General features: G+C 61.8%; 2 protein-coding genes across 2 annotated transcripts; both read right to left on the bottom strand.

Annotated features, from left to right (window-relative positions):
* Window positions 1–273: 273 nt before the first annotated feature.
* On the bottom strand, window positions 274–7546 carry TAGLN2 (transgelin 2). Its single transcript, XM_039246473.1, has 5 exons — window positions 7460–7546; window positions 2557–2764; window positions 1695–1869; window positions 1325–1427; window positions 274–1086 (listed from the first exon to the last, which is right to left on the bottom strand). The coding sequence occupies exons 2-5, from the start codon at window positions 2734–2736 to the stop codon at window positions 945–947; spliced, it is 600 nt and encodes a 199-aa protein (XP_039102404.1). The 5' UTR covers window positions 2737–2764; window positions 7460–7546; the 3' UTR covers window positions 274–944.
* Window positions 7547–9046: 1500 nt separating this feature from the next.
* On the bottom strand, window positions 9047–24198 carry IGSF9 (immunoglobulin superfamily member 9). The gene is made up of 20 exons (XM_039246510.1): window positions 24094–24198; window positions 23670–23858; window positions 19176–19328; window positions 18333–18487; window positions 18006–18123; window positions 15951–16092; window positions 15708–15853; window positions 15472–15614; window positions 14218–14358; window positions 13693–13809; window positions 13364–13514; window positions 13039–13162; window positions 12632–12807; window positions 12116–12366; window positions 11860–11944; window positions 11581–11757; window positions 11205–11247; window positions 10042–10902; window positions 9679–9806; window positions 9047–9532 (listed from the first exon to the last, which is right to left on the bottom strand). Exons 1-20 carry the CDS (start codon window positions 24149–24151, stop codon window positions 9351–9353), a joined length of 3540 nt encoding a protein of 1179 aa, XP_039102441.1. The 5' UTR covers window positions 24152–24198; the 3' UTR covers window positions 9047–9350.
* Between the last annotated feature and the right edge of the window lie 930 nt (window positions 24199–25128).

The raw sequence follows: 25128 nt of genomic DNA, 5'->3' as shown, positions 1-25128 counted from the left end.
CCTCCCACCCAGTCCCACCCTCCTGTGGTGGCTATGAAGCTGTTCTGGCTGGGGGAGGGGTCCCCAGCAGGAGAGCCAGCTTCCAGGCCCTGTCCTCAACCCCAGCCGACCCTCACCTAAACCACAGGAGCAAGAAGATGGGGAACGGAGATGGGGGTGAGGATCGCAGCCTCCCATCTGAATCCCTCTCCGCTGTACCAGTTACCACGCTGCCCCCCACATTTCCTCCCTTCCCAGTGGAGGGCTCACGGCCCCAGACACAACCAGAGTCCGTCCAAAAGAGGCAGAGAGATTTATTCAGATCAGCAAACTTGGGTTTTTCAAGCCCCGGCCCGTGGTGGGCAGCCCTCCCTCCCTGTCCCCTCGCCCCCACCCCTTAGCCACAGCAAGGGGACTGGAAAATGGGAAACCGAGGGGGGCCCCTGCCAGGGGCGGGCTGCCTTGATGTGTGGTGAGCGCAGCCCAGCTGTGGCTGGGGAGGCGGCCACCAGAGGCCTCTCCCTATAAATTAAGTCCCTGCAGCCACAGCTAGGGGCGAAGCATACTTGTGGGAGGCAGGCCAGAAGGCAGCGCCCCGACCCCCAGCCAAGGAATGGATTGAGGGCACAGGGCTCAGGGGTAATGGGGGGAGAAAAGCCAAAGGGAAAGAGAAGAGGTATGCGGGTGGGAGGGGGTTGGCAAGGCCCCCAAATTTTGGTCCCAAGAGAAAAGAGGCCAGTTTTGGTCGGTCCAGTTTTGGTGGCTTTGAGGAAAGGAATGTATTGGTAAGCACAGGGGAGAGCCCGGTGTCGGGTGCCCCCCGGAGGAGGCAGGCCAGGCCAGGCCCCCACGGCGGCAGAGGGGAGTCTGCGAGCCCCAGGGGCCCTCGGGGAATGTCACCGCTAAAATATATATATATATATATTAACCATCCGTGGGAGGGCGTGAGCAGAGCCGCGCTGCCATCAGAGGATCTGGCGGGGCATGCCGTAACCGGTCATGCCTGCCTGGGAAGCCCCACGATTGGTTCCCATCTGCAGCCCGATCACATTCTTGCCCTCTTGGAGCTGGTTGTCCGAGAAGTTCCGAGGGTTCTCCTTGGATTTCCTGGGTGGACAGAGAGGGCTGGTGAGAAAGGGGCTGGAGGCGGCCCCAGCGGGCATCTTCCCTGAGGACGCACGTGCCGCGGCCAGCTTTGCTCCCGAAGCCGCCACCTCCCCGCGTCTCAGAAGGGACGGTCCGTGGCCATCCCAGGAGGGCAGCGAGGACTAAGGGTGACAAGGTGCTTTGCGCGGGACCGTTTCCTCGGGATGGGGATAGGTCTGGGCCCCCCCACGAGACTCACTTGGGAAACCAGTTGGGATCTCCAGAGAAAAGCCCATCGTCCCGGGCCACTGCCAGCCCGCCCAGGTTCATCAGTGTCCGCTGCACACACGCCATGTTCTTTCCTGGGAAGCGGAAGGCGGCGTGTTGGCCTCAGCAGCGCTGGGTTCCACCCCCACCCACATTGTCAGCAAGCCTGGCTTCCCAGTTCTCCTCTTCACCCCCATAGTCCCCGTCACCCTAACCCACACGGCCCTCTCCTCCATGAAACACACACACACACACACACACACACACCTGTCCTCAGGCTGCCAGGAACCCGCCCCTTCTCCCGGGTCAAGACCGCCCAGCCCAGTCTCTCTGGTCTCCAGGGTGACGGTGCCCTGGCCCACCTTCCCAGAGGTCCACAGTCTGGAAGATGTCAGTGGTGTTGATGCCGTAGCGCTCGGCCGCCTGCAAGAACTGAGAGATCTGCTCCATCTGCTTGAAGGCCATGGTGGAGGCCTGGATCTTCTTCACCGGGGCCTGTCCCTCGGGGTACAGCCCATTGATGAGCTCGCACAGCACCTGGGCAAGGGCAGCAGGTGTGCAGATGTGAGGCCACGCTGTTGCCAGGGACGCCGAGCCCCCGAGGCCCCTGTCCTACCTGAAGACTCTCCAACTCCACTGGCAATGAGCCCCAGCTCCCTCCTGCCCAGCCCCTGCCTCTGAGCCCAGACTGAAAACCTTGCTGTTCCTGGGGCGCCTGGGTGGCTCAGTCAGTTAAGCGTCCGACTTTGGCTCAGGTCATGATCTCACGGTTCGTGGGTTCGAGCCCTGTGTCAGGCTCTGTGCTGACAGCTCAGAGCCTGGAGCCTGCTTCGGATTCTGTGTCTTCCTCTCTCTCTGACCCTCCCCTGCTCACACTGTCTCTCTCTCTCTCTCTCTCTCAGAAATAAATTTTTTTAAAAAACATTAAAAAAAAAAAAAGAAAAAAGAAAACCTTGTTGTTCCAGCATCACTACCTAGAACCCCCCCAGCCCGCCCCACCACACCCCCCTCCCGGGTTCTTCCCTGTGTCCCCTCCAGCCTCACTTTTCGCTCCATTGGAGGGAGGAAAGCACAGGCCATTGGCAAGACAGATGCCCAGGCTAAGGAGGAAGTAGGATGGGGTTGCCCACAGTTCTCCAGGTGAAATAATCCCAGCCACCACCACCCTGCCCCCCAGGCCCAGCTCTGCTCCTGGCACTTGCAGTCAGAGGGCCCAGCTCTCACTGTGCCGTCCTTGAGCCAGTTCTGGAAGTTCTCACGGCCGGGCTGGGGCCGGCCCACGTCCTTGCGGCACTGGGTGGTGATCCACTGGGTCAGGATCTGCTCCAGGTCCGCGTCATACTGCTTCTCGATCTTCTGCTGCACCTCCCGGCTCAGGCCGTAGGCAGGTCCCCTGTTGGCCATTCCGAAGGGCAGCGGTGGCTGTGGGGAGCTGGGGAGAGGACACAGCAGTCAGTTCTCCGCAGCCTGTGGGGACACACTCCCTATCCCCCGGGTGGGCCCCAGAGGCGGGACCCACTGGCAAATGAGGGCACTTTCACTCTGACTCCGGGGCGTGGGCTGAAATAGCACCGCTCAGAGCTCTGAGGTTAAGGGGCCACGCAGGCCACCTCTGGGTTCCCCCAACCCTGTGACGGGCAGTCTGTTTATTATATTGAGTCTTCCCACTAGATTTCATTTGAGGAGCCCCACTACTCAGATGAGGTAGAAACCCCACTGGAATGGAATATGGGCTAAATGAGGCCAAGCCTGGGGTTCAGCTCCTCATCTGGGGTGCTCAGCTTTAGCAAGGGCAGGCTGGTCATTCTAGCCCTTCAGCCCTGGGGAGAAAGAGGATTTGGAGAGAGGAGGAACACTTGGAATGGCTTGGAAGATCTCTGCCAGGAGCTAGAGAACTGGACACAACTACCCTCAGTTAGCCACTGGCTTGTGCCGGGGATTGCGGAAGAGACAGAAGCCCTTGGGTCCTAGAATGCCACCGGAGAGACAAAGTGAGCTTGTGCATGTCAAATACCACATAAGCCTACACAGTCAGACCCTACGTCATAGAAACGCAGAAGAGAGTGTAGGCAGAAAAGCAACCTGGAAGGCTTCCTGGAAGAGTAGGTCTAAGTGGGTCCTTAAAAGACTTGGGCAGGCAAAAGGAATCTCCCATGAGAAACCAGGCAGTCAAAACAAATTCTACTTTCCTTTCTAGAAGCTGTGGTGGACAGAATAATGGCCCCCCAGAGGCATCTACATTCTAATTCCCTGAAGCTGTGAATGTTACATGGCAAAAAGAAAAAAAAAAAAGGACTTTGCAGAGGTGACTGAAGGAAGGGTCTCAAATGGGGGAGAGTCCCTTAGACCATGCAGGTGGGCCCAGGGTCCTCACAGCCAGGGTCTCTATAAGCCAAGGAGGGAGGCAAGGAGGGAGGCAAGTCAGAGCAGGAGAAGTGAGAAGAAAGCAGAGTCAGGTCAGGGTCAGGTCCAGATCCTGGACAAGGCCCGGAAAGCAATTCTCCCCTAAATTCCCCAAGAAGGAACGTGGCCTCGCTGACGCTTTGGTTTTACGGGTGAGACTTCTGCGGGGATTCCTAGAGCTGCATGATGTGCTTTAAGTCACTAAGTTTGTACTGATTGGTTAGGGCAGGAATAGGGAACTGATGCAGGAGCCTTGGGTGGTATTTTCAGGGGAATCTGGGAGGGAAGGGAGACTGGGGGAAATGCACAGGAGGGTTTAGCTTTGAGGACCTCACTTAGGTAGAACAGGGTGGTTTCCAGGCCGTCGGGCCATGGGCAGTCTGTCCCCACCCACTACCTAGGTCCCCCCTCCGGGACCCCACAAGCAAGCCCAGGAGTGATACTCATGCAGGGGGGAGACAGGCCCAGAGAAAGGACAGGACTTCACTTCCTGTCCCCATCCGCTCTATAAATGAGCTTCCCTTGCCATTGTGAAAGGCAGCCAGCTGTCTGCTGCTCACACAGGGAGAGTCACCAGGATAAGCACCTGTGTTCAAGGACAGGAAAGGGAGACACTCTTGCCCCCCATATCTGGCTCTAGACCAGGTCAGACTTAAGGGACGAAGTCCCTCTGGCTCCCTCTCTCCCACACACCCTAGGTGAAACAATCCTGGCCCCCCTTGGGCCTTGGGGTTCAGGAGAGGAGCCAGATCGTTTGGGCAGAGCCACTCAGCCTTGGGCCTCAGGCTAGGCTCCTCCCCCACCCTCCAGCATGGCTGCTCCTTCCCCGTCCAGCTCATCCCGCCGCACAGTTCCCGGAGAGATCCTCCCCACAAATCAGTTATTTTTATATCTCATTAAGAGCAACCCACCCTCCCTTCCCCCCACTTCCCCCGCCTGAAGGCTGGGCCAGATAAATGTGGGTCTGGGCCTTGACCCGCACCACCAGGCGCGCGCGCGCGCACGCACGCGCGCGCGCACACACACACACACACACACACACACATACACGCTCAGCTGGGGGAGGGTAGGCTGAGGCCTGAGGAGCAAGGGGGACAAGAGTTTCTCCTTCCTAGCCCAGCCAGAGCAGCCTGGGGCCCTGGCACACAGGGGCGTGGCTGGGAGACCTGAGGTGAAGGGCGGAGGTGCGTGGGGCTGCAGTCACCAGTAAGCCCCCTTTTCTTGGCCCAATGTCCAGACCTCTCTTCTGGGAACAGCTTCACTTCGGTCCCCTGGGCCTCAGGGCTGTGTCTCCTTGGAGCCAAGTGGCCTGAGGCCAAGGGATCACGATGGCCCGGGGAGAGAAAGGGCAGGAGAATCATTAACCCAGGCACCAGGGTTAGAAGGGGAGAGCAGTTTCCCCTCCCACACACAGGGGCAGAACGGACTCGGCCTCCCAGACGCACCTCTGGGCTCAGGGAGGATGCTGAGGGCCCCTCCCCAACTCTGGAGACTGGGCCTAGCAGGCAGGGTCTCGGCTCCACGCTGGGGCCACAGCCCTTGAACCCGAGGTGCCACAGCTGTCGGGCGGAGCTCCGGGAAGGGGCGGGGCCCTGGGAAGAGGCGGAGCTCTGGGAGGGGGCGGGCCTCTGGGAACGGTCAGGGCAGCCCCGAGCCAGCCAGTCCACAGCTGTTTTTTCTCCTCCGGACCCCTGGGGTAGGCGCCAACGGATGGGCCTCGGCTGGCGGGCTGAGCTGCAGTGGCCCCCCCTAGTAACACCCAGGGGACTCTCCGCATCCATTGCTCAAAGGAAGGGAAGACAGCCAGGTGCCTACTGGGGTGGGGAGCCGTGTAGGAGATGCCTGGGGCTGGGGGTCCAAACAGACAACAGCTGAGCTACTTGGGGGGGTGGGGTGGGCCTGATGCAGGAACATCCCTCACCACCCCCCACCCCCCAGACCCTGGGCAGGATGCTCACCTCGCCCCACCCCACACAGATGCTAAGGGAAAGGGTCCTTGGCTGGGGTGTTTCGTGAGGAAGACAGTCTCTTCATTCATAGTGCACACAGGACGCAGGGGAACTTCCCGACTCAGGGTCTGGGTTAGGGCTATTCTGAAAGGGCGAGATGGGGGCCCCCGCCCCCAGAGTGAAGCGCACAGGGAGCAGGCAGACGCAAGGATGATGGACACCTGTGACCAAGGAGCCACGCGGGGTAGCCCCTCACCGTCAAGTCAGCGAGCAGAAGAGAAAGCCCAAGCTGCACAAACAGGAAGCCGCAAGGCTTGCGGGAGGAGGGGTGAGGTGGGGGCCGTTGCCATGGCCTCTGTGTACCAAACACAGGAGCCCAGCAGGGTGGGGGCACCAGGCGGAGACACGCACTCCACACACATGGAGTGGGGAGGAGGCTCTGAGCACCGGGGCCACAGGCGGCATCCTTGCAAAGGGGCCCCTCGCCGCATTCTCAGGCGCGGGCAGGTGCGAGGGCTCCCGCAGCGGGGGAAGCGGGGGGAACAGCTGCGGAGGCCATGGAGGGCATCTGGAGAAGTGGGAAGTTCCAAGTTGGGGGGTAGAGAAGCAGACTCAAGGAAACAGTTCAGAAGAAGAAATGCCCTGGGAACGGAAGGCAAGACGGGAGCCAGAGAGCCCCATAGTTCAGAATCCTGGAGGGAGAGGGCTGGGGGAGGAAGCAGTAGAGGCCAATCCCCAGGGGGCAGGAGAGGGCTGGGGCGCTGGAGGGGGGGTTGCGGTCGGACAAAGACATCCGGCTGCCTCCGCGGGGCAGGGCCCGGCCGCCCCAAGCTACCTTGGGCTCCCCTGCAGTTGTGGGTCTTCCGGGGGGACTGGAAGAAGAAATGGGGGGGCGGGGGGCGGCGTCGGTGAGGAGGAGCTGTCCCTCTATCTGGTGCTCTGGAGTCAGAACTCGGGAGAGCCCACCCAAGCCACTGCCCCCCCATCCCCGGGACCCTCACTCCCGCCACGCTCCTTTCTGCTCCCAGATACCAAGCGCCCCCAGAACTTCCCGGGCACGGGCTGCAGGGGGCTCCGTGGGGCCTGCGGGGCCGGGAAGGCGGCCGTCCACTTCCGGTCCTGCAGGTCCGGCCCCGCCGCCCCGCCTCGCCACACCCTGGGCCGTTACAGCCGGATGAGTCACCCACCGCCCGCCGCTGGGGTGACGCAGTGGTCTGGGCAGCCCGCCCGCCCGCGGCCCCCGCCGGCTTTCCCAGCAGCAGGGGGCGCGGGGTGGGGGCCCCGGCCGGCGGGGACTGGAGCGCCTGCAAGCAGCCCTCTCCCCACACCAATCGCGCGCGCCGGCTGCGACCCCCCGAGCCCGAGGTCGGGGGGGGCTCTCCTCCCCAGCCCGCGACCCTGAGTCCCCAGGAAGACAGCCCGCGGGAGGAGGCGCAGAGAGGGCGGCCCCCGCACGTGCTCCAGCCACCGGGAAGCGAGGGGTCGCGGGGAAGCTCCCGCGCGCGGTCCCTCGGAGCCCGCCAGCCACGCCCCGACGCCCTCCGCTCCTCAACCCCGACGGCCGGGTCCCCGCTGCGGACGGACCCCCCGTCAGTGCATCCGCACCCTCGCCTGACCTCATCGCCCAGCAATGCCGGGTCGGGGCTTGGGGACAGAACCCGACAGCGCAGGGCGCGCAGAGCGGTCGTCGGACCCTTGCCCCGGCTCCGGGAGCAAGTCGGCGGCGCGGGCCTCCCGCTCCCCGGGGGCGCGTCCCCCGCCCTCCCCCTGCTCACCGTTGGCAGGCCGGCGGGGCGCGCTCAGGACGGGGGCTGCGGGCCGAGTGGCGCGCCCGGGCCGGGCCGGGGGTTTTCAGCGGCTCCCGCCTCGGACGGGGCGGACCCGGGGCGGGGCGAGCGCGCGAAGGCTTTAAAGGCGCCGCAAAGCCTGGGCAGAGGGCAGAGCTTGGGGAGAGGGGCGATGGGCCGGGTCTTGGGCAAAAAGATGTGGGGAGTCGGCCTCGGCGGGCAGCAGCAGTGGCCTCCACCCATGAGCACCTCAGCCTCCACCTGGGAGCTCATAACGTGTGCCTTGGTGGGAAGCTTTGTGCCTGGAAGGTTAGCTCCAGACTGTGGGCGTGTTTCTGTGGGAAGAAGCGTCTTGATTTTAAAAGGGTGGCTAGGTAAACGGAGGCACGGCAAGACTCCCCCATCCCAACTGACTAAGGTGTGACAGTACTGGGTCTGCAGGCCAGGACAGTACCCGCACGTGCTCCCGCTTTCCACCGACTTCAGGCCTGGGCAGGAACGAACAGTGAGGTCATTCTTTGTTTGCCCCCGCCCCGGGGCCCGAGGGGCGTGACGAGTGTTGGGACCCAGGGTTCAGACCTGATTTCTCTCCCTAGTCTCCTCCTCTCTGACCTGGCATCTGGATCCTCAGGCGAGGAGGGGGAGGCAGTTCTGGGTCTGATGTTGGAGGGGAGGCACAGCTTAGGGGCTGAAGGAGCACCCCTCTTGGGGCTTCTGCTGGGCAGTCCCCCTGGGGTGGAGTCCCTGCCTACACCAGCCAGTGGGGTTCTTCCCGTTTTGGTAGAAGCTGTTTGGCCTGGTTTCCAAGGACATCAACCACCAGGTCCTTCCGCCTCTCATCCCCTCCTTCCGGAATCCTCCACGCCCGGGAACCAGGTCCACCAAGGGATTCCCTGGGAAACCCGACCTAGTGTTCTCACTCCTCTGTGCTTTCTGCCTGGAATGCTTTCCCTCCCTTGACCCACTTCTGCCCTGCTCTACGCACCCCCCGCCCCCATGCCCAGTGTGTGACCTTTGGGCAAATGACTAATGCCTCTAAGCTTTGGTTCGCCAGCCTATGAAATGGAGAATTCTACCAACCTCATAGTTATGGAAAATGAAATGATACACGTAAAGAGCTTAGAGCGGTGCCTGGCACATAGCGGGTGCTCGGCGATTCGCTCTTACTGTTACTCCCATTCCGTGAGGACCCCCCCCCCCCCCACAGGTGGGGCACTGTCCCAGGACATGCTGGAAGCACTCGTTGTGTGCACTCCTTCCCTTTGTGCTACAATACCCAGCACAGAGCCTTATCGCAGAACTTTTCACGTCACACTGTAACTGTCTCTTTGCCTGCTCCACCAACTAGCAAGAGCTCGCCAAGGGCAAAGGCTTGACTCCGTGAACTTTGTTTTCTCAGCCTCTAGCTCAATGGTTGGTCGGTTGGTCTCTAGATGACCTCAGGAGGCTCTCAATAAAGGCTCTTTGAAAGGATGTTGAATGCACCTCTATCCATTCGGGAAGGGCTGCCTCCTTTTTAAGGGTTGAGGGCTTTCCCTACCTCCCTCTCAGATTCAAAGGCAGAAGACACACAGGAACATTTGTCAGACTTTCTTTATTCACCTGTAAAAAACCTCACCCACACCACAAACACCAGCACCACACACACACACACACACACACACACACACACACACACACACACAGGGGCAGATCTAAGATCCCTGTCCCAGTCCTCAGACTCTAAGGGCCGGGCATACACATCTCATGGCGAGCCCACCGAGGCCTCCCCCCCGACCCAGAGCGGCAGGAGCAGTGACCCAGGCTTGGAGCTGGGGTCCGCTGGGGCCTGCCCTCTGCAGGGTCTGTGCGCCCTCACCCAGCCTCATACTAGGCGCTCTCACAGCAGAGTGGCCTGTTCGGGATGGGGGACTGGCTGTCTATAGACTGGCAGCCGGGCCCTAGTGGCATCGCGGCGGCGACGGAAAGCCAGGAACTCCTCCCGGAGGGCAGCACAGCGGGCCTCGGGGCCAGGGGCAAGGGCAGCGTTCAGAAGGCCACCCTCCTCTGGAGTCTTCACATCTGCAAGAGGAGGGCACAGCAAGGAGTGGGAGAGGGCTGAGGGTCGCTGGTGCAGGTGAGTGAAGGAAGCAGGAGGAACAGACTAGGGAGACGTGGAACGGTGGGGGGTGGGAACGCGCCCCCGCCTTCCTGGAGGGCTCACACACCTAGCTCTGGCTCAGCTTCAGGTCGGGGTCGAGGGCCAGCCGCGCCCAGGTGCAGAGTCCCCAGCAAGTCCATGTCCCCAGGGAATTCTGAGTCCCACTCATAGTTTTCATCCACAGATGTGTTCCTCCTGTCACAAGGGACAAATGTGTGGTATGGGGAGAGGAACAGAGAGGGTGACCAGACTCAGGTGGGGCCGTGGGTCTCCCCTGAAGATCCCAGACCTCAGCGAAAACTTCTGAAAGGAGCCAAGTTCTCCTGGCCCCCGGGGGAGAAAGCTCAGAAGGCACGGGTATCAGGAGAGGGGTGGGGAGGGCTGGGCAGGAACCGGAGCCAAGGCAGGGAAGGGCAGGGACTGTCCTCACCTCTTGCTGACTGTCACCACGTGCTCCCTTCGGGGCCACCTCTCAGGGCCGCTGGCCCAGCTGCCGGTGTCTCCCGGAGCAGGGCTGAGGTAGCTGCCTCCTGCAGAGGGGGCTGTGGAGGGGGGCCGAAGGAACGAGGCGCTGCCCCGCCCGCTGCTCTGGCTGGTGAGGCTGCCCCGAGGGGCGGCAGGGAGAAGGCTTGGCAGTAGCCGTTCCCTCAGTGTCCAGTCGGCCAGTGCCGTGTACAGGGGCTCTGGGGTGACCCCGGCCCCGACCACAGCCCCAGGAAGCACAGCCCTGGGGGACACGGTGGCGGAGTCCAGGGGCTGAAGGAGAGATGAGGTGGGGCAGGGCCGGGTATCCATGTAATCTGGGGGTGGAGCAGCCCCAGGCTCCTCGAAAGGGGGCCAGTCCCCATCCACATTCATCTCCCGGAAGAAGGGCAGGCTCAGGTACTGAAGCAGGGGTCCTGGACCAGGCAGAGGGCTGGGCGGGGCCTCGGGAGGGGGCCCCACAGGGCTGATGTCTGTAATGCAGAGGGGCTGGGGCCTCCCACTGGGGCTGCTGCTGCTGCAGTCAGAGGACCTGGCCTGGTGCTGGGCTGGGGTCCGAGGTTCAGCTCGCTCAGAGCCTGACCTTTCCTGGGGGGTCCCGGCGCTGGGTCCCATCACGAATCGGCCATCTGGTCCCCGGCAAATGGGCTCCAGGGGTAAGGGGCCCCGGCTAGGTGGAGGATCCGGAGGAGGGCTGGGGGGGCCAGCGGGCTCCCCCCAGAGCAGACTCTGGCGCAGGCTGGGAACTGGGGAACCCTGGAGCTTCAGCCTCGCCACGCTATCAGGACTGTCCGAACCCGGAGCAGAGCTGGGGAAGGGCAGGGGATCAGGCTCTGTGGCCGAGGACCACAGGAACCAGCCTTGAGAGGTCTGGGGGACAACAGAGCAGAGCTCAGGACAGCGATGGCGGAGACAAGGACCCACGTGGTGGAGGGGTGGAGGAGAGGCGCAGGGCACAGCCCAAGGCTGGGACCTCTGCACTCCCACCCTGATCTCCTTCCAGCTTCTGTGCCGCCCCTCTCCGCCCACCCCAAGGCACCACAAAGGAAGCGGAGACAGCTGGCACAGAGGGAAGGCCGAAGGAAGCGCGGAGGAGGTGTAGGGACTTACTGCGGCGCTGACTTCCGGGGCGGGGAGAAGATAAGAGGCGCATCTGTTCGGGCAGGAGAAACCGAGGTGACATCGGCAAAACTCAGGCCTTCCAGGGCCCCAGGCGCAGAGCCTCACCCAACACCCGCTGGCACGCCCTCCCGCTGGGGACCGTGTGGACGGACAGGACGCACCTGGCCTGCGCGGGAGGCAGGCGGCCACCTCCGGGGGGGCGGGGCCCTGCCGTGAGGCTGGGGCTGGGGGCGGGGCCCTGCCGTGGGGGCGGGTCTGGGGGCGTGGCCCCGCGTGGGGGCGGGGCTGGGGGCGGGGCCCTGCCGTGAGGGCGGGTCTGGGGGCGGGGCCCCGCGTGGGGGCGGGGCTCGGGGCGGGGCCCTACCTTGGCGGAGGCGCTTGCGGCGGCGGCGCGCTGCCCTGCGCCGGTTGGTCAGGCAGGCGGCCAGGATGCTCACGAGGACAGCCACGCCCAGGAAGCAGACCCCGCCCACCACGCCGGCCAGGACCGGCTGGGGCAGGAGGCCTGGCAGCTGCGTGCGTGAGGGGTACACCTCCAGGCCTGGGCGAAGGGTCACGAGGGGCGGTCGGTGCCCGCGACGGTGCGCTCAGAGCCCCCCTTCCCCACCGCGCCCAGCGCTCCGCCCTCCCGCCGGGTTCTCACCGGAAGTGGACACGTTGGCCGTGTTGCTGGGATCGCTGACATAGCTGCCTGCGAGGGCCACGAGGCGGAACTCGTACAGAACGTCCTGAGGGTGGGGGTCCAGGGAGGGGGTCAGGCCCAGCACCGCCCACCCCAGCTCCGTCCAGAAAGGCTGTGCAGTTGGGAGGGAAGGGTGAGAAGCCCGGGTTCGGGGAACGGAGCCGGGGCCCGGGGAATCGCGGGGAGGAACCTACGTGTGCCTGCCTGCCACGCGTACCTTGATGAGTCCTGGTACCAGCAGCTGCATTTCCGTGCCTGCCACGGCCCGGTCTAGCACCTCCCAGCCCTGGGAGCCTTGCCGTCCTTCCAGCACATAACCATCCAGTGCTTTAGGGACCAGCTCTGGGGGATCCCAATGCAGGAGGACCCCCCGGGGTGTCCTCACTGCCACCAGGCCTCGGGGAGGTGACAGAGCAGGTGACATCTCAGTGGGCGGAAGACTGGGGGCAGCTGGCGTGGTAGGAAGCCCTAAACAGGGCAGACAGGCATGAGATGGGGCTCCCAGGCCCCTTCCACAAGCCCTCCATCCCCTGCCCCCAAATCTATGCCCAGCCATTCTCCTAGAGCCCGTAAGGCAGGAGGGAATCACGTTCTATAATGCCCTGTGGACCGCAAGCGCCCAGCACCTCTGCCTCCTCTCCCCCAGGTCGTCCCATATCCGGGTTTTCCCTATCAGTCCCACCCACCCTGTGAACTGCTGGAGGTTGGGGGCGGGGGGGGGGGGATCTCTCACCTTCAGGGGCAGACAAGACGATCTCGCTGAAGGGCCCACTCCCCAGCTTGTTCTGAGCTAGGACGCTGAACTGGTACTGGGTATGGGGCTGCAGCCCGGGCACCAGTAGGTAAGCAGCCCCCACAGGCACTGCCAGCGACACCCAGTCATGGTGGGTTCGGTCAGGACGCTTGGCCCTGGAGGGCATGAGGAAAGGGGGGCACATCGTGACTAGGAGGGCCAGCAAGCTTTGGAGTCCAGAGATTTGACCTGTCCCCTCCCCTCAGCTATGCAGGGTCTCATGAACACCAAAGATCTCCCTGGAAATAGGGCAGCAGAGTTAGGGCGGGGCTGGGATGGAGGGGTGGGAGGAAGGGCAGAGGGCCAGATGGACTCAGGTGGGGAGACAGGAGGGGCGGGTCACTCACAGCGGGGTATACCAGACACTGAATCTCTGCAGATAGCCACCATCAAAGCCAGGCTCCCAGGAGACATTGGCACCCTTGGGCAAAGGCACCACGGACACATTGGTGACAACGTGTGGGCTGGTGCCTGGGGAGGGGGAATTGAGTGGATGGGGGAAAAGGCTGGTCAGGTAAAGAGCTGGGGGGGGGGTCCCGGGGCCTCTGATTTCCACTCATCATCCCTGGGGTCCCCTGCCCACCATCCCCGTGTGGACCTCTGAAAAGGATTCTCCTGTCTCCTGTCCCACTTGGGTTCCTCTAGCCCCCAGCCTGCCCTCCAGTCACTAACCCAGCACATAGACGTGTGTGGAAGTGGCCACTCGGGCCACAGCATTGCTGGCGGTGCACTCCCAGCGCCCGTGGGCCTCCTTGGTCACCGGTCGCAGGATGAGGCTACTGTTGCTGTCCATCTGGGCCTGGCCCTGCGGCCCCCGGCCCACCTACAGAACCACTGGTCAGCCCTGAGGACACATGCGGCCACCCCTCACCAAGGGCAGCTCCAGTGTCTTCCCCACCCTGCCTCCGATGGCTCCCTCCTTCCCGCAGAATGACCAGGGGCAGGGAGAGGCAGGGGTGCAGGGGGCATGCACGTGGGCAGAGCAGGGCTAGGAGCCTTACCTTGGCCCAAGAGATAGCAGGAGGGGGATCTCCCTGGGCAGAGCAGGGGATGAGCAGCTCCCGCCCTACTTCTTGGAAATATTCTTCCTTGGGTCTTTCTAGAAAAGCTGGGGGGGCCTGTAAGCCAGATCTGGCATTGGGAGGGGCCTCTCACACTGAATCGAATCCCCTTTGGGGCTCCCATCACACCCATTCTCCCAACGTCCCCCTCCCTGTAGTCTCTGCTCCCCGTGGGTACTGGAGGGAAATGGGGGTCTGGGAGGCTTCTCTGGGGTGGCATACATCTCCTCCCCAGAGCACCCTTTCTCTCCCTCCTGGGTTTCGCACCCCTTTTCCTCCCGAGAGGCCGGGGTTAGGGAGTTGGGCAGGCAGGTATCTTGCCCTGGGGACGTGTGCGCACCTCACATCCCACCACGCCAGCAGCAACTCTACAGAACCCGCTGGCACAGAGTCTGCGGCCGCCATTAGAAACCAACGCGGAAGCCCCTCCCCACACCTCGCCAGGGTGCCCACAGCCACCCTCACCTTGAGCAGCACGCGGGTCACGGGGGAGGGCCCTGCAGTCCCGAGGCTGTTGTAGGGGGTGCAGGAGTACTCTCCCAGCACATCCTCGTTCCCCAGGGCGATGATCAGTGAGCCCTCGGGGCCCTGGGACCAGCCAGGGAGCTGGAGGGAAGTGAAAGCAGTTCAGGGGGGGTGGGGGGGGTGGGGGGGTGCGGGAGAGGGAAGCGAAAGTCACATCCCTGCAGAGGACACCTCCTCCAGGCCTGACCCCTCTCTGAACTCCAGTCCTACACTTCTCTTTCCAGCAGCACCCCCTGGAGCTGAGCCCCGGTAGGGGTGCCTGCTGGGGTGTCCGGCACTGGCAATGAAAGTCAGCATCTTACACCCCCAAATCCTTTCCTTTCCCTGCCTGCCCTGTTCCTTGTTAAGGGCCCCACTGTCGCCACTAAGCCCGGTCTCCTCCGTCCCCCATCAAATTGCTCACCAGCTCTCTCCTCCGGGAAGACCTCAATCTAGGCACGAAGCCTGTCCACCCCCAGGACCCTCCTCACCTCTCACCTGGACCACTTCACAGCCTCTGAATCCCCTCGCCCCTGTGCACTCTGTCCTCCGTCCACCTGACTCAACTCCCGCTCACACTCCCAAACTGTCACACCGCTGCTCCCCAACTTCACTGGCTCCCACTGCCTGCAGGCTTTTTGGAACTTCCAACAAGAATGTACTGAGTCCTCCTCTTGCAGAAGCCCCAGGGACAGGTTCACTAGGACTAAAAGATGTGGCGGTCGCCCACAGGGAATTTATGCTCTTTGCAGGCAAAGACCCCCAACCCCCAAGTGCCTTGGAAGAACGCACTATTCCCTTGGCACCCACACTTCTCCCTCTTGGCCCCAACCTGTTTCTCTGCAGCATCGTGTCCCCACGGGAAAGCGGCTCCCCCCAAACTCGAGGACTCATCACGCCCTCGTGCACAGGTAGTGCACAGTTCCGTTTCCTGCCTCGGGGCCCTGGCTTCCGCTCTGATTGTCTGTCCACCCCCAGGGCCCATCACCAAGGTCCCAGAAGTGGTTGCTGATCTGTCCTCAACCGGCCCTGGCAGCAGGCTGTGCCCTCCTTAGGGATGGATCCTGTGCTCCTCCCCAAACACCCCTCACAGCCCCCGGGAAGGGGGGTGTCCCTCGTCACTGACTGGAGCGACACTGAGCTAACCCTGCCCCTGCTGACCTGACCAGGAGAGCACCAAGCTACACCCCTGCCTCTCTGGCCCGAGGCCTGTACCTTATCCAGCTGCAGGGCCCGCCCGTCCTTGGTCCAGCTGACGAAGAGCAGTGGGGGGTTGGCACGGACCGGGCACCGGATCACCCCCCGCATGCCTACGGGCAAGGGGGTCTCAGGAGGCATCGCTGTCACCTGGGCTGGGTCTGGTGGGAGAAGCAGTGGCTGGTTGTGGGGCCGGAGCCTGGCCGGGCCCGGGGGAAGGGGGCAGGCTGGGGAGGGCGCCGGGTCAGGCTTACAGAGCACAGTGAGGTAGGCAGAAGCCGAAGGCGGGCGCAGGAGGCCGTTGCTGGGCACGCAGGTGTAGCGGCCTGCGTCGTCGGGCTGGGCAGCCTGCAGCCGCAGGCTCCCATCTACCAGGATCCTCACTCGGGGCTGCAGGCGGCTGCAATGTGGCACATGTGGGCAGGGGTCCAGGCTGGCCCGGCCGGGGGACTCCTTGGGGGCTGCCCACCAGAGCCCCACCCACCCCGGAGCCCCACCTAATGTGGAATACGTTGATGCTGTCCTGGAACCAGCTATAGGTGAGGTTGGTGGGGTACGCCTCAGCCCGGCAGGCCAAGGAGACGTCCTGGGAGGCGTTGACCGTGCTGTTCTTGGGGGGCACCACGATGACTGGGGGACCTGCGGGCGAGTGCACGGGGAGAGGGGTCCTCAGCCCTGAGGCCCCCGTACAGTCAGCCCTCTGGAATACACAAGGGCCTTGAGGAACTGAAACAGCCCTAACCCCTGTACATTTTTTTAAATGTTTTATTTATTTCTGAGAGAGAGAGAGAGACAGCGTGAGCAGGGGAAGGTCAGAGAGAGAGGGTGACACAGAATCCAAAGCAGGCTCCAGGCTCTGAGCTGTCAGCACAGAGCCCGACGTGGGGCTCGAACCCACAAACCATGAGATCATGACCTGAGCCAAAGTCGGACACTCAGCAAACTGAGCCCCTCAGGCCCCCCTAACCCCTGTACACAACAGAATTTCCTTCTCTTCCCCAGACTGGATTGCCTTCGCACCAGGGACAACCCCATTCACCCAGATTCCCGGGCCTAGAACCTGTGTGTGTGTGTATGTGGGGGAGGGGAGGCAGGTTTACTCTCTGCCCATTCACCCTTTACATCCCTTGCCTGTCACATGCTAAATCACCTCCGCGTGTCCTACCCTAATGCAGGTGCCCAACACCTCACCCCAGGACACAGCACAATCCCTAACCTAGGCTCCAAATCTCACCACTACAGCGGCTCTTGGCAAAGATGCCCCGTTTGGCCACAGAATGCTTCTTGTTCAAGAATTCACAAGTCCTGGCTCCCACTGCATCAAGCTTGAACTTCCTGATCCAGCCTTGCGGGCACTCATGACCCAACCCCTCCCGGCCTGGCCAGCCCTTACGAGCTCTTTCAGGTCAGCGTGGGCAGCAAGCTGTGCCCCGTGCCAGTCGCACGCCTTTGCTCTCTGGACTCCATCTGGAACGCTCTTCCCACAGAGTCTGGCCAGGCCACATCATCCCTGCAAATCTATCTCTCCCTTCTACCGCTCCGCTGCCCTCTCCCCTCCCCGGGCTCCGCTGTGTGGGGAGTCGGTAATAGGAAGTAACGATCGGAGCCAGGGGCCTATAGAACACTATAGGCACGCGGGCGCTCCGCTAAGCACTTCACTGCACCATTTCTTTTAATCCTCACAAGAGCCTTCTGTGGGAGGAATTACTGTCTCCACTTCACAGATGAAGTAATGAAGGCTGAGAGGCAGAGAAGTGAGGTGAGGGCCCAAAGTTAGCAGGGTGGGCAAGACTCATTCAAGCCTTGCTGACTCCGGCGGACTTGGCCCTTAACAGTTCCTCAGCGCTGCCCTCCCACGGAACTGGGGAGAGTGACCCTTTGCTAACTCTTCTGACTTCCCTTCAGAAGAGGCTCTCTGAAGGCAGAGTGCAGGCAGTCTCTTAGCTTTCCTTCTGGAGGGAAGGTCTTGGACAGGGATTACTAACTGCTGATCACTGTGCTCAACTGAACCTGATTAAATTCTTGCAATAGTCCTAAAATGCAGATATGAGCCTCTTTACATATAGATGAGAACTTTGGAGGGGGTGGTCAGGAGGGTTACACACCAACTGCTGGGCACTAAGTATCTACTTGTCCACTCAGTGCTCCTTTCAAAATTAAGATGCTGGTTTTTAGAGGGGCACCTGGGTGGCTCAGTTGGTTAAGCGTCTAACTTCGCCTCAGGTCCTGATCTCACGGTTCATGAGTTTGAGCTCCACATCTGGCTCACTGCTGTCAGCGCAGAGCTCACTTGGGACTCTCTATCCCTCTCTCTCTCTGCCCCTCCTCTGCTTGAACTCTCTCAAAAATAAGTAAAATACTTTTAAAATTATATATGTACGTGTGCGTGTGTATTTTAAGATGCTGGTTTTAGATTGCCGACCTGCATTGGTAGCTCCCTTTCTCTCCATGCACCTGCCTCCACTCCTGCTATGTTAACCCCCGGCCACAGGTCAAAGCCCCCCATATAGGTCCCCTAGTTCCCGGCAGTCCCCACCCCCCCGCCAGAGCACCTAGCACCAGCAGCTGGGTGGCGTGGGAGGCGCTGCCCTCGGTGCTGGAGGCTTGGCAGGTGTAGACCCCGGAGCTGCGTCGTTCCACCTGCCGGATCCACAGCGTCCCATTCTGCACCTAGGGTAGGTGATGGAGGAAGGTCCCACGAAGCCCCCCCAGCCTCCGGCTGGCCTCAGACCCTGCACTTCCGAGTCTGGCCGGCAGAGGGCAGCAGCACCTCAGGCTCAGGAAGCCAATGCAAAGTCCTCTGGCCAGTCTCCCAGCCTGGCCTTTGGCCCCTGGGCCTCCAGACCCGCCCCCAGGCCGCCCCCAGCCCCAGGACTCACCTGCACCTGACCCTGGCCCTGGGCAAGGTCCTGTCCTCGGAGCTTCCAAGTCACATGAGGCTGTGGGCTGCCACGGGCCACACACCGCAGGGTCACGGGCTCCAGCTCCTGAACTTCCAGCACCTGGGGAGGGGTCTCCAGGAATTGAGGGGGTGCTGTAGAGAGAGAGAGGCATCAAGGGATGCCAGAGGGGCTATCAGTCCAAAGAGCGGGGACACCGGTCAGCGCTGCAGGCCTCGCCCACTGGCCGGCCCCGCTTCTTGGGAATCCCAGCCCAGTGCCACCCTGTCTGCTACATTCAGGGCCAAGTGAGGATCGCACCAGCCCATGCCCACACTGGCCTTCGGACTTAGCAACTGGGGCTGTGCACAGGCTGGGTGTCAGAGCTGGGGGAGAGCTAGTGGCCCCTGACTGCTCTGGGGGTCAGGAGGCCTGCGTTCCAGACTCCGCTTTGCCTCTAGTCAGTGGCAGGATCCAGTCTCCCCACCCATGGGAAGGATCCTGACCTTACTTCCTTCTTAGGGTTGAGAGAGAAATCATGAGGCACTGGGTGAAAAGGTGTTTTGAGCAAACCAAATGCGGTCCCTATACGTGAGCTATGTTTCACTCAGGGCCCAGCAGCCCCCTACCCCTTCCCCTCTCCAGGCCAGAGAGGTCGGGGGCTGGGAAGACAGGAAGAGCAAGTTCCAACGCCAGAGGGCAGGCGTGGGGGTGGAAGGGGCAAGATGCAGACAGTGAGCCCGCAAACAAGGGGTGTCAGCCAGGGTGGGGCCCCGGAACCCGCCCCCCCCAGCCAGAGGTCCTCATCCTGCCCCTCCCCCCCATCTGCCCCCAGCTTCATACAATTGACTGTGAGGTGCACCCAGGAGCCGTTAGCGGAGTCGTCCTCAGGGCTGTGCTGGTCCAGGAAAAGCACTCGGCACTCGTACCAGCCCTGGTCTTCCGCCCGGAGCCCCTCAATCCGGAGAGACGCCCCCTTCTGCAGCCGGACTCGCCCTGCGGGAGGAGCCCCAAACCCTGGTCACGCTGGTTATTCTCAGAGCTCAAGAGCAAGGCCCTGTCTCCTGCAGTCACCCTGATCCAGTGAGGCCCGGGGAGACACAGGTGGGGCTGGGGTCACTGAGGGCAGACCCCTGCATTCGGCCCCCAGATCGTTCCTGCCTTTTAGCAGCTGAGACCCAGTTCAGACCAAGAGAAACCCTGGCCCTGGGCAAGGTCCACCGGAGCAGTGGCAGGTGGACAAGACATCTACCGAACCGCAGGCGGCTTCGAGGACCGTCGGGGGAAGAGCGGCTTAAGAGCCACCCTTAGTCTCCTTGTGACTCTGACAGGGTCCGCGCCAGCCCTGGGCTTTTTGGAGGGGCAAGTATGGCTCCCGGAGGGCTCCTCCTGCCAGAGCAATGGCCCTGGAAACCTCGGCAGTGTTTGGGGCCCAAGCAGGGACCCAGACCTCCCTACCAAAGCCCCTAATCCCTCGGGGCTATTATCAACGGCCTAAGCGCCTTAGGGTGGCCAGAGTCCAGCCCAGCCAGGCAGCAAGGTCAGCAGCCTCCTCACCCCATCCCCTCAGGCCCCAGGGCACCCAGGCCCTGGCCGACTGACCACGTGGGGCTCCACAAAGCCACACAGCCACAGCACAGGCAGACACCCATCCCCCCCACCCCGGTCAACATCCACCGCACCACCAGGCTCAGACTGAGGCTGCCCCCCCACATCCCTCAGCACCCTCCGCACACAGCTTCGGGGGTCCCCGGCAGCGCAGCCTAGTGAGGGGGCGCACACTTGGGAGCTAGGGACACCTAGAGCCCAGCTCTGCTGTGTATTCCCTTGGGCAAATTGGCCAACCTCAGTTTCATCTGGAAAAAGAAGTTAAGACAAATCTGGGTAGGGGTGGGGAGGGGAGAGGAAATGCGGGGCCGGCAGGGGGCCCACAGCTCCACACTGTCGAACAAGATGTGAAATCAGAAGTTGGACTGGATCTCAGGTCTCCCCTTACCTGGTAACATGCCCTCTCCGCGACCCCACCCCCCCACCAGCAGCGGCTAGTCCCACCATGTCGCCCTTCCAGAAACCGGGGATTGCCAAGACCCCTCTCCGTTACCTCCGTCGTCTGAGTTCAGTACCTCTTTGACATTCTGCCTCCTGAATATTTGTTCCTTCTCTTGAGGCTTCACCTTAGTGTGGCCCCGTAGGATCTCCCGCCTGACTTACTCCACAGCCCACCAAGGGGCCTCGGCCTTGAGCCCGCCTTCCGTTACCTTCACCAGCCCACCACACCCTGACTTTCGATGTGGACAAATGAGATTTCCTAATCTTTGGGCTTCCCCAGAACTGCTGCTGCTCTGAGACAGGTCCCTGAGCAGGGGTCCCTCCAACAGGACAGCGCCCCTGACGAGCCCTTCCCAATACCAGACATTCTGAAGCTGTTCGTCTGCTTCCCTTCTATCTCCGCGGTGATCTTTCCAAAATATAATCTAAACCTGTAGGGATATAATCTAGTGCCGTCGGGGAAGAAGAGGAGACTACTCAGGCTGAGGCTGTGACTTTTTCCTTCCTTATCAGGAAAGGAACTTTTCCTTCCAAGGATGAGGTCCAGGGGTGTGGACTCTCCCCATGGGTGGACCTGCTTCAAGGACTAGGTGTTGAAATCTCCACCTAGGAGATAAGCCTAGGCCTCAAGGGTAAATATTTAATATAATCACACCCTTCCCCACACACCCCCTTCAGGATTCCTCTATAACCCTGATCTGCGATCTGTGTGGCCATGGAGCCCTGCCACCCCAGAATGCAATGTCTCTGTAAGTTCCATTAGATAGCCACTTTTCACTACGGTTATCTTCGAGCTCCACAAAAAAAGCAAGAAGAGAGAAGGGGCATTGAGCACTGAATATGGACCATGTAATATTAAGCACGGTCCCTCATTTAATCCTCCCAAGAAATCCATTAGAGACGAAAGGACGGACATGAAGCTGCTTTCCGAAACCACACGGCTGGTAAGTGACAAAGCCTGGCCTTCGTTCTCCAGAGGCAGTACGCTTTCCATTGTGCACTGGTGTTAGAATCAAGTGACGCTCAGGGCACTCGGCACTGGCCGTATTCAGGGTGTTTTCACTCAGGGGCTGCTGGTGGCCGGGGTTAGCAGTTCTAAGTATCTGTAGATCCGAACATTTAAGGAGGCGTACTGCATGCCCTACCTTTTCTGGGAGATATGGGCTACTAGACTTGTGTCACAGCACAGGAAGGTGGCCAGGGGCAGGGAGTCCTGAGTCCTCCTGAATCCTGAGCCCTTCCTGGAGGCCCATCCTCCACCCGCAGGGCCAGAGCCTGGTGGGCTTCCGTGTGCAGGGGTGTGTAAAGGAAGCAGAAGACACGGACTGCTCTCTCAAGCTCTCAGGAGCAGAGAACCCACATGCAGGTGCACATACAAGTTCACACACACGCAGTTCCAGAGATGCTGCTTGCTGTGTTCAGAGGTTCCAAGGACCACGGAGCGAGAGGCACACTGAGGGCTTCCAGAGCGCTGTGACTGCACGGAGGGGTTTGCAGGAATCAAGGGGAGAGAGTGGAGTGCTCTGAAGATAAGAGAACTGCCTTGTAGCAAACTCAGGACAGAGAGAAAACTCCGGTCTCTCTGCCACCCGCACTATCGCGAAGCTCCCCAGAGCGACAGCTAGGAAGTCAGAGACCAAAAGTCCCCGTGTGGATTAGAAGAGCAGGTGTAAGACCCAGAGGGAAAGGCGCCACGAAGGCCACTCCGCGCAGACGCTGTGCTGCGGGCTTTACAAACCCAGGCTGACTCCATCCCAGGAACGTGTCCCAGCCTGGTTGATACCGCTTTTTACCACTTTGTGCTCATCTGTAAATCCCGTTCCCTCCGCCAGATGGATTCTGGAGTCCTCAAAGGTGGGGAGCTCAGGTCTCAGGCGAGGTCCCTCCCACATTCAACAGGCCACCGGCCTCACACACACAGCCCCAGACCATCTCTCCTTCACTTGCCCAGAGGGCTTATGACAGGACCGCATTGTCCTTAGCAACCTCCACCTCCCAGAGGGCTTATGACAGGACCGCATTGTCCTTAGCAACCTCCACCTCCCGTTGCCTAGCAACTGCGTTCAGAGTCCCCCACACAAAGGCCGGGAGGCCCCTTCCACACAGGGAGGCAGTAAGAGAGTTAATGGGCGCAGGGCCCTCCCCCTGGGGGAGCTCCAGACTGGGGGCAGGGGTGGACACACGGGGGGGGGGGGCAGGAAGAAGCCCCCAGGGGTTACCGCTCACAGCCCCTGGAGCTCAGAAAAGCAACACAAAGAAAGGAAACCCACAGGTAGCAAAGTTGCCAGTCAGCCAGCCATTGGCTTGTCTGCCCAAGGGACCCCCCCCACGACAGGGCCGAGAGGAGGACAGGTGGGAGTCCCAGGGAAATTCCTCTCTCCTCCGCCCCACCTGCCCCTGCCCCATCCTCAGTCAGGCATCAGTCTGTACCCAGCCCAAACCCCTCCCGGCCCAGCCCGCCTGGCCCTGCCTGCAGAGGCAGGGAGGGCGGGCCGGTGGGCACAGCCGTTTTCTCCCCCACTCGTCCTAATTGGGGCCTGCTTTTCATCAGCTCTCACGGGGCTTGTGTAGACACATCCGCTCCCACCAGGCTGTTTGCCAACAACTGTCCCCAGTTTGAAAATAAACTCTCCCTCCAGCAGCACCTGCCTGAGTTCAGCCTGCCCCTCAGGGAGAGCCCAGCCAATCCCAGAGCTGCTCTCAGGATTCAAACGAAAGAGGGAAAAGGTGGGGGTCCCCTCCCCCATCAGCGGCCTTTCCTGGGTTTCCCTCTGAAGAGTGACTGGCTCAGTAGCCCCCTGCCCTAGCCTCGGGCCCTCCCACATGCTCCCCTTGGATGCCTGCACTAAAGCGCTCAGATTAAGACTCCATCCTCAGATTAAGACTCCATCTGGGGTTAGGAGGAAGGCCAGCCCTCTGAGGGAGCCAGCAGGGGTGGCGGAAGGTGGTGGGGGGGGGGGGTGTCCATACACTTAGTACAGGAGCCAAGTAGCCCAGCCTGGCCCCATCCATTCCCTGATCCTTAGGGGCCCTGGCCCTCCCCGGCCCACCCTCCATGGATGTGCACCTGTGTCCGCAGACCCAACCAAGCCCCCACTGGAGAAGCAGACAGGCCATGGACCCACCCACCCTGATGCCCATCAACCCACTTCCCAGAAGCCTAGAACCTGCCAACTGGCACGAGACAGTGGGGGGGGGGGGGCAGAGCAGTTAACACGAGGTCTTGCCCACCCCCCACCCAGCCTGCCCTTGCTGTGGTCACAGTAGTCACGCTCTCCCGTGTCTTACCCACGTAATCAGGGTCAATTCTGGGAGAGTAGAGGCCGAACTGGATGAAGATGGGAAGCAGGAATCCGAAGCGCAGCCACTCGATGACGTGCAGGGGGGGCCGGCCAGCCAGCGGCAGCAGATCGCAGCCCAGCACCACACTCTCGCCAGCCCGGCCCACCACTGAGCCCACCTCAGGCTTCCCTCGACCTGCACGGTGGGGGGCAGTCGACGACAGGGACCAGAATCAGGGCTGGGACAGGAGGCTCCCTCAGTACCTCTGAGCACTCCCTAGGACTTTGTGAAGTGGTGGAGAGAATCCTTAACTTCTCTGAAAGCAGTCCTATTCGTCCCCTACCCCGCGTGCTCACAGAGAACCCGCCCAGGGAGTGCCCCCCACCCCAAGGCCCGCAGGGAGCTCCTGAGCCCAGGGAGTCTGGCTCACCGTCAGCCCCCTGGCTGATGATGAGGCTGAGGACGGCCAGACTGAGGCACCAAACCATAGCCCAGCTGCCTGCTCGCCCGGCCCCTCCTATCCACGGGGGCCCAGACGGAGGGGCCCAGGGTGGGGGTGGGGGGTTGTCCACAGCCCAGCAAGCCCCAGGAGGGACGCCTTCTGATCCGGTAGCAGGTGTCAGCTCTCACTCTTCTGGACAGTTAGAGCTTGGCTCACATAACACCTGATGCGGCCGCTCCCCGGAGCACCACCAGATCTAGATACAAAACGAGTCGGAACCCCACAGTTAGAGAAGGGCCAGGAGGAGAGCAACGGAAGAGAGAGGAGAGCAGATAAGCAGGGGAAGGATGCAGATACCAGAGATCTGGTGGCCCTGGGGAATAAGGGCCTGGTGGGGGCTCTGAGAGAACGAAGGAACACTGGGTGGGGAGACCCGCCAGGTGAGGGCACGGGGAGGGTGGGGCGGAAGAGTCGGGAAGATCTGAAGAGAAGCAGAGGCATTCTGGGGGAAACCCCGGTTACTGACGTGCCCGGAAAGCTGAGCTTGGAAAAAGATTTGTCAGAAATCTTCCCTGTTCTTTCCCGAGTCCTGATGCTAACAGCAAATAGCAGATTGCAAGGGAGACACAGTATTACGCCTCCACCCCCGCAGGGACAAATGAGCACCCTGAGGATCTCTGGGGGGCTTGCTCTGGGGCACAGAGCCAGTGAAGGGCAAAACCTGGGCGAGAACCCCCAGGGGACCCCCACACACAATCCCTTGCTCATCTGCCCAGGCTGTGACCGCTGGAAGCTTGGGACGCTCTATCTCTTTCTCCACTCAGCCTCCCAACACGGCTTTAGCAGTGAGTGAGTCAGGCGCTGGGGAGAAGAAGAGGTGCCTCCCCCACCTGCTGGGACTGGGGGCCAGGACAGCATCCTCAGGCCTGGGCAGGTCCCGGGACAGGCAGCTGGCAGCACTTTCCCTGCATGATGCTGCCAAGCAGCCCTTCCTCCGCCAGACAGCGTGACCCAAGAGCCTCA

This window comes from Hyaena hyaena, unplaced genomic scaffold, assembly GCF_003009895.1.
Source record: "Hyaena hyaena isolate Hyena2069 unplaced genomic scaffold, ASM300989v1 scaffold_281, whole genome shotgun sequence".
NCBI classification, from domain to species: Eukaryota; Metazoa; Chordata; class Mammalia; order Carnivora; family Hyaenidae; genus Hyaena; species Hyaena hyaena.
Note: the sequence above shows the minus strand (reverse complement) of the source record. Positions and strands in the feature narration are given on the sequence as shown.

Bases quoted from the DNA above. Each gene is read 5' to 3' on its own strand.
- TAGLN2 (XM_039246473.1), bottom strand. From the start codon at position 2,736: ATGGCCAACAGGGGACCTGCCTACGGCCTGAGCCGGGAGGTGCAGCAG. The intron at 1,870-2,556 runs GTGAGAGCTGGG...GCCCTTGCCCAG, and splicing joins ACTGGCTCAAGGACGGCACA to GTGCTGTGCGAGCTCATCAA. The intron at 1,428-1,694 runs GTGGGCCAGGGC...TCCGCTTCCCAG, and splicing joins GACTGTGGACCTCTGGGAAG to GAAAGAACATGGCGTGTGTG.
- IGSF9 (XM_039246510.1), bottom strand. From the start codon at position 24,151: ATGGTTTGGTGCCTCAGTCTGGCCGTCCTCAGCCTCATCATCAGCCAG. The intron at 15,615-15,707 runs GTAAGCCTGACC...TTCTCCCACCAG, and splicing joins TGCCTACCTCACTGTGCTCT to ACCCAGCCCAGGTGACAGCG. The intron at 10,903-11,204 runs GTAAGTCCCTAC...GCCCTTCCCCAG, and splicing joins CCCCGGAAGTCAGCGCCGCA to CTCTGCTCCGGGTTCGGACA.